General features: G+C 35.6%; 1 protein-coding gene across 1 annotated transcript in view; it reads right to left on the bottom strand.

Moving 5' to 3' along the window:
* ADAMTS6 (ADAM metallopeptidase with thrombospondin type 1 motif 6) overlaps positions 1 to 17,331 on the bottom strand; it is a 263,654-nt gene that overhangs the window by 80,896 nt on the left and 165,427 nt on the right. Inside the window, exons 13-14 of the mRNA XM_081054061.1 lie at positions 10,522 to 10,667; positions 8,374 to 8,437 (exon numbers count right to left, since the gene is read on the bottom strand). Of these exons, the coding sequence (XP_080910187.1) occupies positions 8,374 to 8,437; positions 10,522 to 10,667 (210 nt within the window). The remainder of the gene's footprint in view (positions 1 to 8,373; positions 8,438 to 10,521; positions 10,668 to 17,331) is intronic.

Genomic DNA, 17,331 nt, shown 5'->3' with positions numbered 1-17,331 from the left:
GATCTGGGGGCTTTACTTCTCATAACGGCATTATCAGATCGGCATTTGAGATCCTACATATGCACATTTATAAAAATTGTCAGGACCTTATCAGTCACTATCTCTGTGTCCAAAGAGGGGAACTGTGTCCTCAGCTAATGAACTCATAGTATTACTACTTTCATAAAACTTTGCTCTCCAAACCATAGTTCCACAAGGTCATCTCTATGAGATGGCCTTATGATACCAAATATTCTTTGTAGTTTCTGGTTTAATGGTAAGACCAAACTTCATCCAATTCTCCTAAGTGTCTTTAATAAATGCTCCTGGTTTCTCAGTAGTATTAAGATGAAAAGCATAGTCGTTTGTTCCTGCCACAGCTATTGTCTTTATCTGCTCTTCTGTCCTGGAGAAATAATGTGGATGTCAAAGAAAGAGTCCTCGTCTAGATGCTTTCGAAGGCTTTTGAGTATGACCAATGCGGATGCCCATCCATGACATCCTGTTGCAGACAATCAAGCCTCAGAGTCTCGTGTGTAAATACCTTGGGTCTCTAGACCAGTTGTGTTGTTATTGAGAGTGGTCAGGCCAATTTTACAACTAGGGACCCTTTTCGAATCTATTTTAAAATCTTTAAAGATTGAGATGCTTTTTTCTTTGTAAGTCGCCTTTCTATCTCTATGGACCTCTTTGAAACTGGGGTAAGTGGGACAGGAAGTTATGGGAACACGGTCGCCATTCGGCTAGAAAGCTCTTTTCTTCATACCACTCCTGTACCTCTCAAATATCTGTGGTGGGAATGAAATCAGGGAGAAAGTGTGGCTATCTGTTTTTTGTGCTGGCCACTTTTGTTCGGCATACATTGGTTCTAGGTTCTAACCTAGAACTAACTTCTCCTCTAACCTAAGCAAAAGGAGTGCTATCAATCATGTATGTTTCAACCTGATTTACCACCGTGTAGGATCCACACAAGAGCAGTTAACGAAACTTCAAAATAGTAGAGTGTTCCTTTGTGGTTATGTCTCCTATTGTTACAGCTACCAGGCATTATGAATCTTAGAAGTAATAGTGTTTGCCTCTTTACTCAGGTCACTAGGAAATTCAGGGCAAAACTTGTGACTCACCTTTAGTAAGTGGAAGGAATTTGTGGTACATACTGTGTTTCCCAGAAAAAAAGACCTAGCCGGATCATCCGCTCTAATGCATTTTTTGGAGCAAAAATTAACATAAGATCCGGTCTTATTTTAATATAAAACTGTGTATAATATAATATAGCATAATATAGCATAATATAATATAATGTAGCATAATATAATATAATGTAATATAATACTGTCTTATTTTAATATAAGACCGAGTCTTATATTAACATAACACCGGGTATAATATAATATATAATATAATATAATACTGGGTCTTATATAAGATTGGGTCTTATATCAATTTTTGGTCCAAAAGACACATTAACGCTGATGGTCTTATTTTTGGGGAAACACGGTATTTAAGGTATTAACCCCTGCTTTCTATTATTTTCCTTTCCCTTTGATTTTCTAATTTATTCAGTTTTTCAGTCGTGATTTAATGAAGCTAACTCAACTCTAATCAGAGAGTTACAATAATGATAATTATTATCATGCATAAAAACATGAGAACTAAGCAGTAATCTATAGTACCATCTGGTCAACCATGGAAACAAGAGGGTCAGGAAACTGATAGGCTATGTGAAAAGATCTTAAAAGGAATGTAAGTAAGATCAATCAAATACATGAGGGCATAAATTAGAAAGCACAGAGCAAAGATTCATGCCACTAAATAAAGAGCCCTACTCCTCCTGCGGTTTGACGTCCTGACATGATCTCATCCTGGGCACTGACTTGAAAATTCTTCCAGTGTCATTGGAATTTATCTTTTATATTACCCCTATTTAAGTCTCAAGAAAAGCTCTTGGATCACAAATGACCAAGCTAAAAATGCGTATGAATTGTTTTCTAGTTCTTGACTCTCAAATTGATTCTAACTAATTGGAAAGTTTTCTCCCAGATCTTATTTACAGAGTCACTAAATATGATGAGTATTAAATTGTGTAAAACATGTACTAAGGCAGGAAGCTGATCTGATAAAAGACAAGTATACTCTTTTGAATCCCTTAAAGTAGGATAGCTCAGAACAGACACCGGGTCATTATAAAATAAAAGAACATTTAAAGCATTATAACTTTAGGGGAAAAAGTCCCAAGGTTAACCAGAAGGATACAAACAAATAGCCCTATATTGCTCCTATAGCAACATCCATTCTATGCTAAGTGGAAAATACTGAAGTCTTGCTTGCATTACTCATTCTTTGTTTTTTTTTTTTGCATTACTGATTCTTAACTCCAGTCAATTCACCCTTCATGATTTATTATAAAATTCTCTATTCTATAATGTATTTTATATAATAGAAACTTTTAGAATAGATTTTTAAAATACAGGAGTTTCTTCTCTAATGTGATACATATATACATTCCTGAAAAACCTCTTTCTGCAAAATTGCACACTAAAAATTATAGGCATATGGGGAAAACAGCATTAGAGGCAGGCAACTCAAAGACAGAACACTAACGAAAACAGTAACAATTGTAAGAAAACAGTAGCACAATTTCAAAAACAGGTGGCACATTCTTAACAAAGATATAACTGGAGTAAACATAGGATTTGAATCTTTAAAAAAAAAAAAAGGTGAAAAAAGTTAATAAAGGAAGGGTTGAGGGCTGGGTTGTAAGAACAAGAGGCCAATGTACAAAGAACAGGCAGAAAGACACAATAGAGGCTTGTACAACAGAGCATGTGACCAAACTGAGCAAAAAAGAAGAATTTGGGACGAATGGTCTTCATGTACAGTACAATTTTCCCGTTATTTAGCTGTATCGATGTAGTTTGATTTCAGCCGCTGTAATGCTTAGTGGCACAAAACACCTCAATCATTTATGAGATAATTTGTATTACAGAAACAAGGTTGTAACAGAACAGAGTATAGCAAAACTTTAAATTATCACAGCTTTTCTAGATTTATATTGAAAAATGGAAATTAAAAATATCTTAGCAACCGAAGTCACTACTGAGAACTCTCAGTATAGGAAGAAAATATAGTTAAAATAATAATTCTGATATGTATAAGTGCTCAGTAAATTAGTAGTGGCTATCACCACTACAATTACTACTGTTGCTGCTACTTCTGCCAGTGCAGTAGTTCCCCTTTTCCACCCATTCAGTTACCCGAGGTCAACTGCAATCTGAACGTATTAAATGGAAAATTCCAGAAATAATTCATAAGTTTTAAATTATGTTTAAATTCCATTTAAATTTAAGTTTAAATTCCATTCTGAGTAGCATGGTAAAATCTTTTATCACCCCTCTCCATCCTGCCCAAGACATGAATCATCCCTTTGTCCAGCGTATCATCTCACATCATCACAAGAAGGGTGAATATAGTACAACAGGATATTTTGAGAGAGAGAGAACACATTTACATAACTTTTATTACAGTGTATTGTTATAATTGTTCTATTTTATTATTACTTATTGTTGTTAATCTCTTACTGTGCCTAATTTATAAATTAAATTTATTATAGGTATGCATGTATAGGAAAAAACAATATTTGTAGGGTTTGGTACTATCCGTGGTTTCAGACATCCGCTGGAGATCTTGGAATGTATCCCATTCAAACATCGGGAGGACTACTGTAAAGATGGAATTTAAAAGGGCTCTGATGCAGACATCTGTAGTATATCCAATATCTATCACTCCCTGCTTTCTTGCTAACTAAATTCTGATCTTTACTCAGGTATCTACCTCTCAGGGAAGGTTACCTTAACCTATTTTAGAAGCATATCTGGATTAGTCTAAACCAATTATAGTAATCCCATTCCTTTTGCCAGTGACTGGTTTAAGGGCATGTGTCCTCCTGGCCAATAAAACGTGAAGGAAGTTAGCTAAGGGACCAGGGGAGTAGTTTGGGGGAAAACTTCATACAGTACTTAAGAAAGAGATACTAGAGCAGTTTATCTCTTCTTTTCCTCTAAATACTAATAGGGCAAAAGTACCTTAGGTGCTCTGATGCTCCCCTTTTATTCTTGAATTCCCCTGTCTCAAACAATTTAACCTTTTGGCATTTCCCTCATTATCTTGTCAGCTCCCTGTTGATTTTAAAATGATAAAAGAAAACAAATCTTATTTAGCAATTTTTAAAAAAAATTTCAGTCAGAATAACCTAATACGTCATTACCAAAAATGGAAGTGTCTTCTTACATTTGTTTCTAAAATGAACTAAGATTGACTTATTTTGATAACTTTTATATATAATGTTTACAATCTTCATTATAACAATTATTTTTCTACTGCATAGCTAGACTGTCCAGCTCTATGCTATCCAATACAGTTGCCACTAGCCACATGTGGCTATTCGAATTTAAATAAATTAAACTTAAAAATTATGTTCTTTAATTGCACTAGCCACATTTCAAGTGCTGAATACCTAATTTGACTCATGGCTACCAAGCTGGACAGTTCACATATAAAATATTTGAAGAAATATTGAAGAAAGTTCTCTTGGACAGCGCCAGGCTAGATTATGTGTTTTGAAAGTTGAAACTTTCACATGTCAGATTACATTTTAAAAGGCCCCAGCTTACACAAATTATGCTCAGACAATTTTATTAACTTGGATAACATGAAAATAAATTTCAGTGCGGTAAATAAATTGCCTCAAATTTTGAACTAGTAAAGTCAAGATTAATGGGGAAAAAGTTAATTATTTGTATGTTCATGATAGAGTCATGTTAACTGTATCGCCTTATCAGTTGATAAAAGCTGAAACAGAAAAAGATAATAATAGAAAAGTCAACATGCCAACAGCAAGCTCTATAATTTGAGATCTAAAAAGTAGTTGATGGGTAAAATGCAACAATCCTGAGATGTCTGGCATGTTTTTTTTCTTTTTCTGTTACCTATCAAACATTACTCATATTATATACTACCTATGTTATCAGCGCCAAAGTGCGTGCCTACCCAAACAATTATGCAACAATGGAAATTGAGAGGTAGGTTTAGCGTTCTCACTCCTACCTAACATATAGTCTGACATATAGTAAGTATTCAATTCCTCTATCCTTGTCTAAAACTTCTCTTCTTCTGAGATGCATGTTATTCAGCCAAATCATTATCTGGCTTCACCATTACTTCCTACCAACCTCACGATGGTCTTTTCCCCTCGTTTATTAAAGAGTTTGATACCTGGTTCATAGTTCCACCATATGCTCCAAGTTCTAACATCACCGAGTGACCTCAACATCCACATGGAAGACTCCCCAAACCACCTAGCCTTGGCCTTCCTTGAACTCCTTTACCTCCACTCAAGGTTAGGTATGCACTACCATGAACATACTCCAGATCTGTCATTGAGAACAGTCTCACTTCTCACATTTAAAATTCAAACACACTCCATTCTCTGATCCCCTCACCTACTACCTCCCTCCTTCACTCTGCTTTTCCTACAACACTGGTTCTTTGATTTTTATGGATATTTTAAATTTAGGTCCTTAACTTTCTCCCGTTAGCCCTCTTTAGACTCCACTGTCATTCCTAATATAGAACACATGGATCAATACTTCAGTTGTTTTCACCAGTATCCTTACATTGTTCTTGACTTGATTGTTGTTCTGTTGTAACGTTGCCTTTCTCCAATCCATTCTCATATAAAGCATAAATCTGGGGCTAAATATTTCAATGGTTTCTTCATGCCTCAGGATAAAGATCTTCAACCTCCACACCTTGCACTTAATTTTCCTTCTGCCTAAAATGCTCATTGTCACTTTCTTCTTCTGTTCAGCTCCTATTTGCCCCGCAGATCTTTAGCTTCCTATGAAAAGTAATTCCTGAATCCCTAATTAGGCAATGTGCCAATTCTATATGCTTTTATAGCATCGCATACTCATTCTATCATATCATATCACTCCTTCCTCTGTATTGTAATTTTCTGCATATAAGTGATTTCCCAGGAAATTATAAGATCCTTGAGGGCAGAAATTGCTTTTTTCACTCTAGCACAGTCTGATATTCACAAGGCACTCAATTATTTGTTGAATGAATGCAAAAATAATGCTAGTAACTAGAAATAATCATTGTAACTGAAGCTATATTTCATTATTTCAATATGCAAATTTAACAGAATTAAATGTGATAAATAAGCTAGACAGTGTGTTAGAAGATGGTGTGGGGAGAAATAAGAGCAGGGAAAGAAAGATTAGGATTCCCAGGGTTGCAGGGAGCAGGGAGAGTTGCAATTTTATGTATGGTATTCAGGCTAGGCCTCACTGCGCAGGTGACAGTTGAGTAAAGGTGAGGTAAGAGAGTTAGCATGTAGATATTTTGGGGGACTGTATACAAGGCAAAGGGAAAAGACAACGTAAAAGCTCTAAGTTGGGAACACATCCACCATGTACAAGGAAGGAGGCCTTATGGCTGGAGCAGAGAGAATGAGGAAGAAATAGTCAGAGATTAATTCAAAGAAGTAATGGAAGGCCAGAGTGTGTAGGCCTTGCAGGCTTTTGCAAGGACTTCGGATTTAAGTAAAAATGGGGATGTACTGAAGGGTCTTGAGAAAAGGATATAATCTGATTCACTCTGCCTCCTTTATTAAGGATGTAGGGAACAAGAGCATGGGGAAATCTAAAAAAGCCATATAGAGTAATCCAGTGAAAAAGTGGTAGCAGTGGAGGCGGTGAGAAGTAGTCAGATCTCTGATACATTTTGAAGGTAAAGCTAATGGGATTTTCTGAGGAATGGATATAGGCTGTGAGACAGAGAAGGGAATCGAAAATAACTTGAGGGTTTGGGGCTTGTGCCAGACAGAGTTGACATCTGAGATGGGAAAAACTGCTGGGAGACCAGCTTTGTAGAAATGTTTTGGAGATAACATTTGGGCATGTTAAATATTAGATGTCTATTAAAAGTTCAATCAATAATAAGATATGAGTCTAAAATCCATAGAAGAAGTCTTAGCTGAAAATATAAATTTGTGGCTCAAATGACATATAAATGATATCAAAAGCAATGAAAACTGATGAGATCATCAAGGAAATGAGTATTGGTAGGACAGAGAAAAAGGACAAGGACTAAGTCCTGGGTACTCTAACATTTAGACACCAGAGAAAAAAGAGTAGGAATGAGCAAAGGCAAATGAGAAAGAATAGTAGTAAAATAAAAGGACAACCAAGAAGTTGTAGTGTCATGGAAGTCTAGTGAAGATGAAGTTAGACAAACACTCAGAATTGACTATTGGATTTAGCAATATGGAAGTCACCTGTGATGTAACAAATCATTTTCAGTAGAATGATGGAGGTGAAAACTTGACAGGATCGATTTTAAGAAAAAAATGAGTGGAGGAATTAGATATAGTAAGTACAGATATCTCTTTTGAGAAATTTTGTTTCAAGGGGAGAAAAAGACATGGGAAAATAACTGGTAGGTTTTTGTTTTTTCAAGATAGGAGAAATAACAATATGTTTGTATGATTATGGAAAAATCCAGAAGAGAAGATGTTGGAAAAATCATCTACATACTTACAAATAACCAAGGTAGTAGGGTTGGAAAGCATGGGAGTGAAGATAGTGGGTAATAGTCTGATGACTCAAAATTAAAAGCTGTGGCTTTTTAGATAGAAGGGAGGAAGAATTATCCGGAAGGAGTAATGAGATATAAAAAAGATAGGCAATCCACTTTCAGGCCCCATTCAAGAGCTAAGGGAGAAAACACAAGTCCCCAGTTTCAAAGAGCTACAGAGGACTCAGTATTCTCTGGGAGACCCAGTTTCCATTAGAACAAGAAGGTGAAGGGAAGGGAAATTCAGAGATGTCAGGATATAAGTGATTTTGCTGATAATGAATAATGAATTCCTGAGGACACAGAAGTTTTAGCAGTTGGACAGGGATAGGGAATAGCTTTCTGGGCTTGGATGGCAGGGATGAGAATGATGCGGGAGTCTGGGTCTTCTTGCAGTGGCAAACATAATATGGGATATAAAGCATAATAAGATATTCTCGCTGGGCTCACGAAAGATAATGATGGCAAAGCTGTGAGTGTTTGGAGGACCAGGGCAGCTCAACAGGTATGTAGCTCTCTCTCTTGATTCCTACTGGAGGAGAGTGTGTTTTCTCCTAGTGCTGGGGCTTCCTCTTGACTTTGTTGATGGAATGGATGGACCTGAAGCCAGTTCCCTTCATCATTAACAATTATAAAAATTTATGTGACCATCACACATGTGGATTTCTGATCAAATAGCTTACAATTAAAAAAAAAGTTCCCTACTCTGAGTGAAATGTAAGCTAATTTTTCATAGCAGAGTTTGGTTTTACTTACATCTGTGTTACAGGAGCGATACCGTTTCCTTTCCCCAAGGCAATATTTTCCACCTCCTGAAGGTCTGAAAACACATTTTGTTTAACATGTGAATATAATGTATCTATCCACATAGAGAGTACATATATTATTGCTTGATGAAAACATATTAACATCTACTTTAAGAAAATACAAAATTTGACAATTTATTAGTTATTCAAATAATCATGCTGGTGATTGTTAGGAATAATGATTATGATTGTTGAATTTAAAATTAAATCAATTTACTATGAGTAACATAAGACTCGTATCATGATTTACATTCTAAAGATAATTCAATTAAATCAATATGTTTTCTAACTATCATAGTAAACAGGTGATCAGTTCAATGAGAGTTTTAAAATCACTTATTTATAATGAAAAGTCATTTGAATCATATTCAACAAAACCCATAATCTGATGCTATATATTTACCAAGTAGGAAATGGAAAGATTGTTTTTTTCCAGATTGGAAACAAGGAGAGGACACTAAATAACTCTCTGGAATTTAAAGTAATTAATGCAGAAATGAATTTCTATTTCATTTCAAACATACAGTTTTAAAAAATTAAATCTAAACATCAGATGGGTTTGTATTACATAAATACTTTATATTATACTCAAATCAATGAAAAAGTGAGATGTCAAATATTTGATTTACATAAGTTAATTTTTGAAGTACTTAACATTAGGGAAAGCCATATGTTATGATTTGATTTTTGAATGGAGAAAACTAACTTGTCCTTTTAAAAGAGGTCCAGTCATTCTCTTAGGTATCTTAAGTATTTGGTTATTAATTTACAGTAGCCTGCATTTGAGCTTAGGTTAATTATTCTGTACTTGTTTAAAAAGGATTGTCTAAATTATAATTTTGGCTCACTGATATCAATGTGGTAATTAAAATTACAATTTTGAATATATTTTGAATGCTAGTGAATGCTGACTCTAAGCAAAGAAAAGAAATGTCCCAGCTTAAACCAGCTTGGGAGAAATGGGTTGGTCAGATGAAAACAAGGTATTTGGGACGGTGGTAGCATGACTAGCTTATGAGTGGGTAACAGTGAGCTTTATTTAGCAGGATAATAATGATAAAAAGTAGGAGAATGGAAACACACAAATGATATAAAGGGAAACAATTTCAAGCTAAAAAGAGAAAAAAGAAAAGGAAAGAGACATTTAGAGAGAATAAGCAAAGAGAGGGATCTTGAGTTAAAATGAGGGGGGAAAAATAGACCATCTTTTACCCCAGGAGGGCGGGGAGGGGAAAGGCAGAATTGATATCATAACATCATTCTGCACCAAAGTATTTGTCAGCAAACAAGGTCCTCAACCTGAGCTCTAGACAAAAATGCAAGCACTTGACTTGCAGCTGCTCACGGAGCAGTTTACCTTCCGGAAGGACAGGGAAGACCAACCAGAGGAATAGTCTGCCTGCAATGAGTGCTGGTGGACAGGAGAAGCAACACAGCTAGCGAAGAGTACTGGTGGGGACAGCCTTACTCCAGGGGGGCTCTGACTGGAGAAAAAGAGTAGTGGGAGAGGAGCAGTCTGACCTGCATAAAGCTCTCAGGGAGAGAAAAGTGGTGGCAACTCCGGAAAATGATTAACGGGTGCATGTGAATGGAAACTATTTTAACACATGGGCAGTATTCTTTTCATTGTGATTTGTGATGCGAATCAAGGCATTTCAACCCTTGAAGTGCTCTCATTGGTCCTTTTAATACTAATGTAGCAGTAATAATTTTATGTGACATGTGCAAAGACCTTAGGTTTCCTGGGAATAATGGTAGGGTAGCTAAGACCAGACCCAATTCATCCATAATTCAGTAGTTTTTGGAGGAGGAAATCTATCTGATTAGTACTAGATTAAAAAGTCTGGCTATACCTGGGATAGATACACAATCCTCTTCTTTTTTCTTTTTCTTTTGTTTTTAGTTACATAGTAAGGGGCAGGGAAGAAAAGGAAAGTCTGTCTAACAAGACTCCTGCTTTCCTGTGCCTATTGCTTGTTCTGAAGACAAGCACTTGGCTCACTAGTGAAACGTTTTTACAGATAACATGTGAAACCACAGCTTTGAATCATTTCCAACTGTGTCTTTTTGTTGGCTCCGGCTTACTTTAGCTACTTACGCTGGACTGTCACAGTGTCTTAGGGATGAGGAGACGCCTCCCCCGCAGGTCCTGCTGCACTCTCCCCATAGTGACCAGGCACCCCAGCCCCCATCTACGCTCTGGGGCCAAGTGCCAAAAGGAACACAATCTCCCTGATAACACCACTGCAAGATTTCACAGAAAACACAGAATTAGCTTTTAGGCAGATAGACCTATCAGGATAGAAATACATAAGGGTCAGGCAATGACCAATTATAGGCATTAGCATTCTCCCAATAGATAACAGACTGAGGGTTCTTTAACTGTGTTTAGACATTGGTGAAGGTGCATGTGATTTGCAAATTATCTTTAGCTAGGCAATGATTTATAAATCTCTGACACGTACCAGAAGTCTAAAAAACTTGACTTCTTTTTCCTTATTTCTCCTACTCCAGACTTTTAGTGTTTCTCATTACAGAGACCTCAAAAGCCTTTTTTAGATATTTTAGTATTAAACATTTTTTTCTTTATATTCCACTATTATTAGGCTCATGGAATGATAACGCAATATGGAAAGTTCCCCAGTAAGGAATTTTTATGATGGTAATTGCTTTTTCTTTAAAAAAAAAAAAAAAGGCCCGGTTGAGGCTACAATAGTAAAAGAATGTGTTGTGGCATTTCATCTACATGAGTACTGCAGACATAATAAAAGTAATGCCAAGACACTAGGGATTGGGTACAAAAAAACCCTTATATACGCTGACTAGCCGTGTGTATAGCCCCTACATGAACATGTGTCCTGGAATTCTTCTCAGCTTTACCCTCGGCAATAAACCACACATACTGCACGTAAGTAGAAAGTCAGGAATAATTTATCGAGACGCAGACATCAAATAATCAGCTCATAACTCTAACATGATAAATCTTACTTGCAGAATACGGTAAAAATGAAAGTCTTTTTTAAAAAAACACAAGCATTTCTAGGCTTTTACTGGTACATTTTTTGTGAATTATCATCGAACGTTGACAAACCATACTGATGCTATGAAAGTCATTTGTTTATATAAATAACAATAGGCAACATTATTAGAGTTGAATAACTGTCAGCAATGTTAGACTGTTAAATACAAATTCAACCTCATATTAAAACATAAAGAGATTATGACATGTGATACTTAGAAAGTAATCAGTTTATTGTATTAATTCAATATACCCAGAATTATTTTGCTTTTCACCTTTTTCACTGCTACCACCCTAGACCAAACTGGCAAATGGAATAGCTTCTTACCTGGTCTCCCTGCCTCTACATTTTTCTACCTATAATCAATCATTCTCCAGTAAGCATTCAGAGAGATCTTTTAAAAACAAATTATCACATTATGTCTCTATTCTTGCTTAAAAGATTGTGGTGGTTTCCTACTTCCCTTAACTCTGGTCAATAGTGGCCTTTGGGATCTAGTCCCTGCCCCTCCTTTTCTAGTCTCAGTCTCTCTCTCTCTCTCTCTCTCTCTCTCTCTCTCTCTCTCTCACACACACACACACACACACACACACACACACACACACACACACACAAACACACACATTGCTCCAGACACACTGGCCTTCTTTCTCTTCCTTAATACACTAAGCTTTCCTTCCATAGGGAACACATTTGCTGGTCCTTCTGGGAATACTCTTCTCACAATTCCTTATGCTGCTGTACTCTCATCATTCAGTTTCATGTCAAGTGTCATTTCAACAGTGAGGTCTTTCCTTGACCACCTTTATTCTGAAATAGTACACCTCGCCAAGCCCCCTCCACTCCGCTCCCTCCACTCCAGGATGTCATAATGATTACATCCTCCAGTTTTAGTTCAGTCGTTCCACTTCACACTACTTTAAATTACCCGGCTTATTTTTCAAATTACTTCATTGTCTCCTCTCATTGGTGTGTAAAAGCCACATGTGCTTATTTACATTTAAACTGATTAAAATTAAAACTTGAGTTCCTCAGACCCACTAGCCACATTTCTAGGGCTTCATAGCCACATGCAGCTAGTGGCTATTTTGGACAGAGCAGATCTAGCACATTTCTATCACCACAGAATGTTCTTTGGAAATGCTAAATGTCTAGAACAGTACCAAGCATGTAGCAGATAAACAACAAAAATGTATTGAATGAATGAATACATTAGTTAAATCTTAAAATTCTGTGTCCTGGAAATACTGGAGGATAAACCAAGTCAAATTCATCTTTGTTTCCCTGGTAGTTGGCACTCAGTAAACGTTTGAATAGTTGTAACATGAAAGACTTTTTAGAGATGTGCTGAGCAGTTATTATTTGTCCATAAAAAATTAGGCAAGAGAAAGTCAAAATTTGGTTGGCTATAAGGCAGAACATTCTGACCCTTAATCTAATAAATATTTAAATAGGACATTAAGGCAGATTATGAGGTTTGACATTGAAAATTACCATGAAAAAAATCATCTGTCCAAAACGATGAAGCAGAGGTACCGATAATACATTATCAACGCTGAGCGTAGGGCTGCTGATAATGTACACTTGAGAGGGAGAGAATGTTCCAGCTGCCAACTTATGACTTACTGAATCGATCTTAAAGACCAACTATTTGTATATGATATACCAATTGTGTTAGACCTTCACCGATATAAAAAGGCACAACATTGGGCCAATTAAACTCCAGTTTTACATTTTTGTTATTAGAAGTAGCTGTGTGGAAGAATATTTATGCTTGTATCTATTTTCCTGTGAGAATACTGAGTCATGTTGTATTAACCAGCAATTACTCATTTTTTTCCATGGTTTCAATTAATGACAACACTTAAAAAAATACTAAATCTTAAAAATTTGCCTACTTTGTTTCAAGTTGGAAATTTAGCATTACTGATTTTAATTAATATTTAAGCTTGATTTTACATTTTATGAAATCACAAAGCTGCATCTAAAGCTCAAAGGAACTTTAGCATTCATGTGGTCTAAGTACTTCATTTTTCAGATGAGGAAACCAGAGCTTGAAGGAGGGTGACTTGCCCAGGGTCACTTACTGGCAGAAAAGGGATTATATATCCAAAATTACAACAACAACAAAATCAGCACAAAAAAATCAAGCTGGAGGTGTAGAATTATATATCTGAAGACATTAAAGAATACTCTAATATACTTTACTGGACTATTTTTAATACATAAAACGCAAAATAACACTAGAGATTAAAAATAATCCACTTAGTTGCAACACCCACATATTATTTCAGACCTCCTTGACTACTCATAATTGGTAGAGAAAAACATTCACTTTTTCCATTTTTCAGAGAACAAAGGAATTGGGAAGGCCGTAAGAATACTGAAAAATGTAGGTTCCCAAGTTTTCAATAATATTGTTATACATGTTTCCTGGAGTTTCACAAAGTGATAGACAGGGAAAAAAGTAAAAAAATTCTCGTTTTCCTTTTAAAATTCTTACGGTAAAAGATAAATGCAATATTCAGTTTGCAAACTGTCGCTCAGTTCTCATCATTATTTAACACCTATACAGCAGTAGTATTTCATAACTGCTTTGCTAGAACCTCTGACTGTATATTCCCACTATTGATTATATCTATTCTGTGGAGTTATAACACAATAGACAATTATATCAGAAAGTTAAACAACAAAGACAAATAGGTAAAAAATGAAGACTTCATAATAATATTATAAGTATTATTCATTTAGCAGTTTACAAGAAACTGTCTACTTTAACAACTAATTCACACTTAGTCAAGTAGTTAACAAGCTAATTAGTTGTTAATCTGTGTGTAGTCTGTGTTATAAACCTGAGGTCTCGTTCTAACAATATCTTTAGTCCAAAGTCAGTCATTTATTTCTTTTCTTTAGTTTCCCTAAATATGAAATGACGACTACCTTTAGTTTTCGATTCCAATATGGCTTTGGATTAGGACAACTTTAGAAATTACGTCTATGCAGACATACCTTCAAAGAAGTTAAAAATCTATCAAAGGACTTGTTTGATTTTGATCTTGGGAATAGTGTTCTTTTATGTTTTGTTTAGCTCCCCCCCACCTTGTATTTATAGGAAAGGACCTCTTTGGAATTCTCACTACTTCCCTTCTCTGGTAGTAGTATCTTGATGTAGCACATGATTTTAAGAGAAGAAACTTATTTAACTTAATAATAAGTGCTTTGAGAAATCCATAGGGACTTCATGCGGATCAAGTTATTTGAATTAATTTTCTAGGTGATTACATGAATCAATATATGCTGGTTTTAATGTGAGTCATAAGTACTATGACTGGATTACATCAAATAAAGCAACTTGAAGTAGATAAATCCTATAAGCACAGAAAGGTGAGAATTTCGGGTGTTCTGTTTTCTATTTTTATCCTTCTTCTCCTTTTTTAAATTTTTTTTTTTTGCCTGAAGTTGCCAAACCTGTAAAAGCTCTATTTCCATAGGCACAGAATTTTACCTCCTTTCTTAAACTAGAAGAGTTAAATTTTCAATGAGAGCCAGTTTCTAATATTTGTTCTGACAGGTTATATCTTATCAAGTAATATATTCTAAGCATCAACAACGTTACTTCAGCCCAAATGATTCATATAGATTGGATAAATTTGGCCTTTTTCTTTTTTTTTGGCTAGTTCGAGTGTAGTTAACCAGATTCATAAAGGTGAAACTATTGCATTCCAAAAATAAAATCTTAGTTGTTTATTTTTGTTTTACATATTCCTCCTAAATAAAACAATATATTTTTAAAACTATCTAGAAAGATGATATGTTCCAGTGAGGCTTTAAAAGTTTTCTTAAGAAACAATTATTAAACACATCTCTTGCTATCAGACCACTGAATTTCATGATCCACATCAGGGAATTGTCTTCAAGCAAAAGACATTCTAAATCAAAAAATCTAATTTTGAGAATTTGTCAGAATTCCACAAAAAAAATTTTCAAGATGAGTGTGCTTTAAACATTTTTAAAAAATATTTAAAATATACATATTTTTTAACTAGAGTAATTTTAAGATGTGATTATGGTAGATCTTGTACCACAGCCAGTACTGGGTCAAGCCAGCATCTGGAATGAGAGGCCTCTAAAGAAATCCTAAGATTTTAAAGGAAGTGATATTGGTGATTCAATATAGAACATTCTTCCCAAGTCAGAAAAGCTGAAAGTTGGAGGACACCGCTATTAAAAGCCTTATCTTTCCACTGTGCAGGTGCTGGAATGCTGAAGCTTCTTTTAGCCCAAATCCTAAATCAGAACTTGTCATCCTATACTATTTAAATTTCTAGAGCAATTGGAAGAGCTACTCCTTTTTTAATTGCTGTGTTCATAGGTTGGGACCCAGTCAAAACATATTATATTCTACTCTCAGATCTAAGGCTGCAAATATCCTATTATATATCCAGAGCTTTAGAAGAGCATATAATAGTCCTATTCTAATCCAGCCCGACATTTCCCATGAAAAGATATTAGGAATCAGTGTCATATATATGTAAGTCCAAATGCTGGGCTATATCTCTAATTGGGTGTTGTAGAATCACTAAATAAATCTTTCGGCAATAAACCAAGTAATTGAAACCCTTTTTGTAGTCACCATCAGAGCTTGCAAGGATTGGGTTTTGATTATGCTTACTACCCTGTTCAGTAACAATCCCACACTGTTATCAAAATTTTTACAGTCTAAATCTTTGTTTATTATATCATCAAGTATGGCATCCCTCCGATTGTTGTCCAAAGTGCTATTGCTGATGCCATGTCTAAAGTGTGTTTGGCTTAAAGTTATATTGATTGATGTGTAGGAGTTTGGTCCATGGACACACAGTACCAACCCGCGCACTGTCTGGGCTCATCAAATTTCCTCCTTTGGTTAATGCTACTGTCCCTAAACACATCCATTCAGACCATATGGTTCTTATTCAATCTTTGAATGGCTTATTCAGGCAAACATCCAATAGCTGTAATAGCAATGTCAGACCCCCCAGGACTCACCCAAAGATCAGTTTTTAATTTTTTGGCCATATTTCTTACTCCATCTGCTAAATGTGCATGGAACAGTTCCCATACTTACATGGAACATTTGTGGAACTGCGCCCTCGGGCAGGGGTCCCATATCTTTTGCAGCCAGAGTTTGACGAGATCATTGTGGATCCAGTCCTCTGGATATGTCTATGCTATCACTTGAGCAATACTTCTCCCCCGACCATTACAAACAAAAAAAGATTTATTCAAAAAACTCTGAGCAGCTTTGGTTTTATCCTTCTGGCTAGACAGGATGTAGGTTCTTGCTTGTTTCTTCTGATGAGAGTAGTTTTGAAATTTACAGTTTAAGATCAGAAGTTGTGTCTATTCCATTCATGTTTCTGAGAGAAACTCATGCTTATACTCTCTGATGCTTGTCAGTTAAGACAGTCTGAAAAAAATGTTCTGCCCACAATCACCTAAGGTTGGCAAATAATAATCAAAAGTAGTGATGATTTTCTAGTGATATATACACTAGCACCTTCCTTTGGAGGAAGCCCATAAAAATCTCACTGAGATACTATCTCATTCCACCTTAACAATATCTCTGTGAAAAATGCAGAAATAGATTATCTCTCATTTTAAAGCAGAGAGTCATTATTTTGCCAATTGTACCACAATCGTGTTTTCTTAGCTCAATATTCTGTCCACAGTACCTTCTTATTGTGATTCCTAAGACAAACTGTTACAGGTGGATAAGTGAAAAATCCACTTAGTATTAAAGGTTAAACTACATTGTCACCATCCATCCAAAGCTCAGTGACTCACTTTATTCCTGTGACAATGAAAATTTGCTTTTTTCTCTGCATAATTTCCCATCTAAAGGTAAG

The sequence above is a fragment of the Rhinolophus hipposideros genome, assembly GCF_964194185.1.
Source record: "Rhinolophus hipposideros genome assembly, chromosome: 7".
In the NCBI taxonomy this organism is placed as follows: domain Eukaryota; kingdom Metazoa; phylum Chordata; class Mammalia; order Chiroptera; family Rhinolophidae; genus Rhinolophus; species Rhinolophus hipposideros.
The sequence above is the reverse complement of the archived record's forward strand: the minus strand, read 5'-3'. Positions and strand labels throughout refer to the sequence as shown.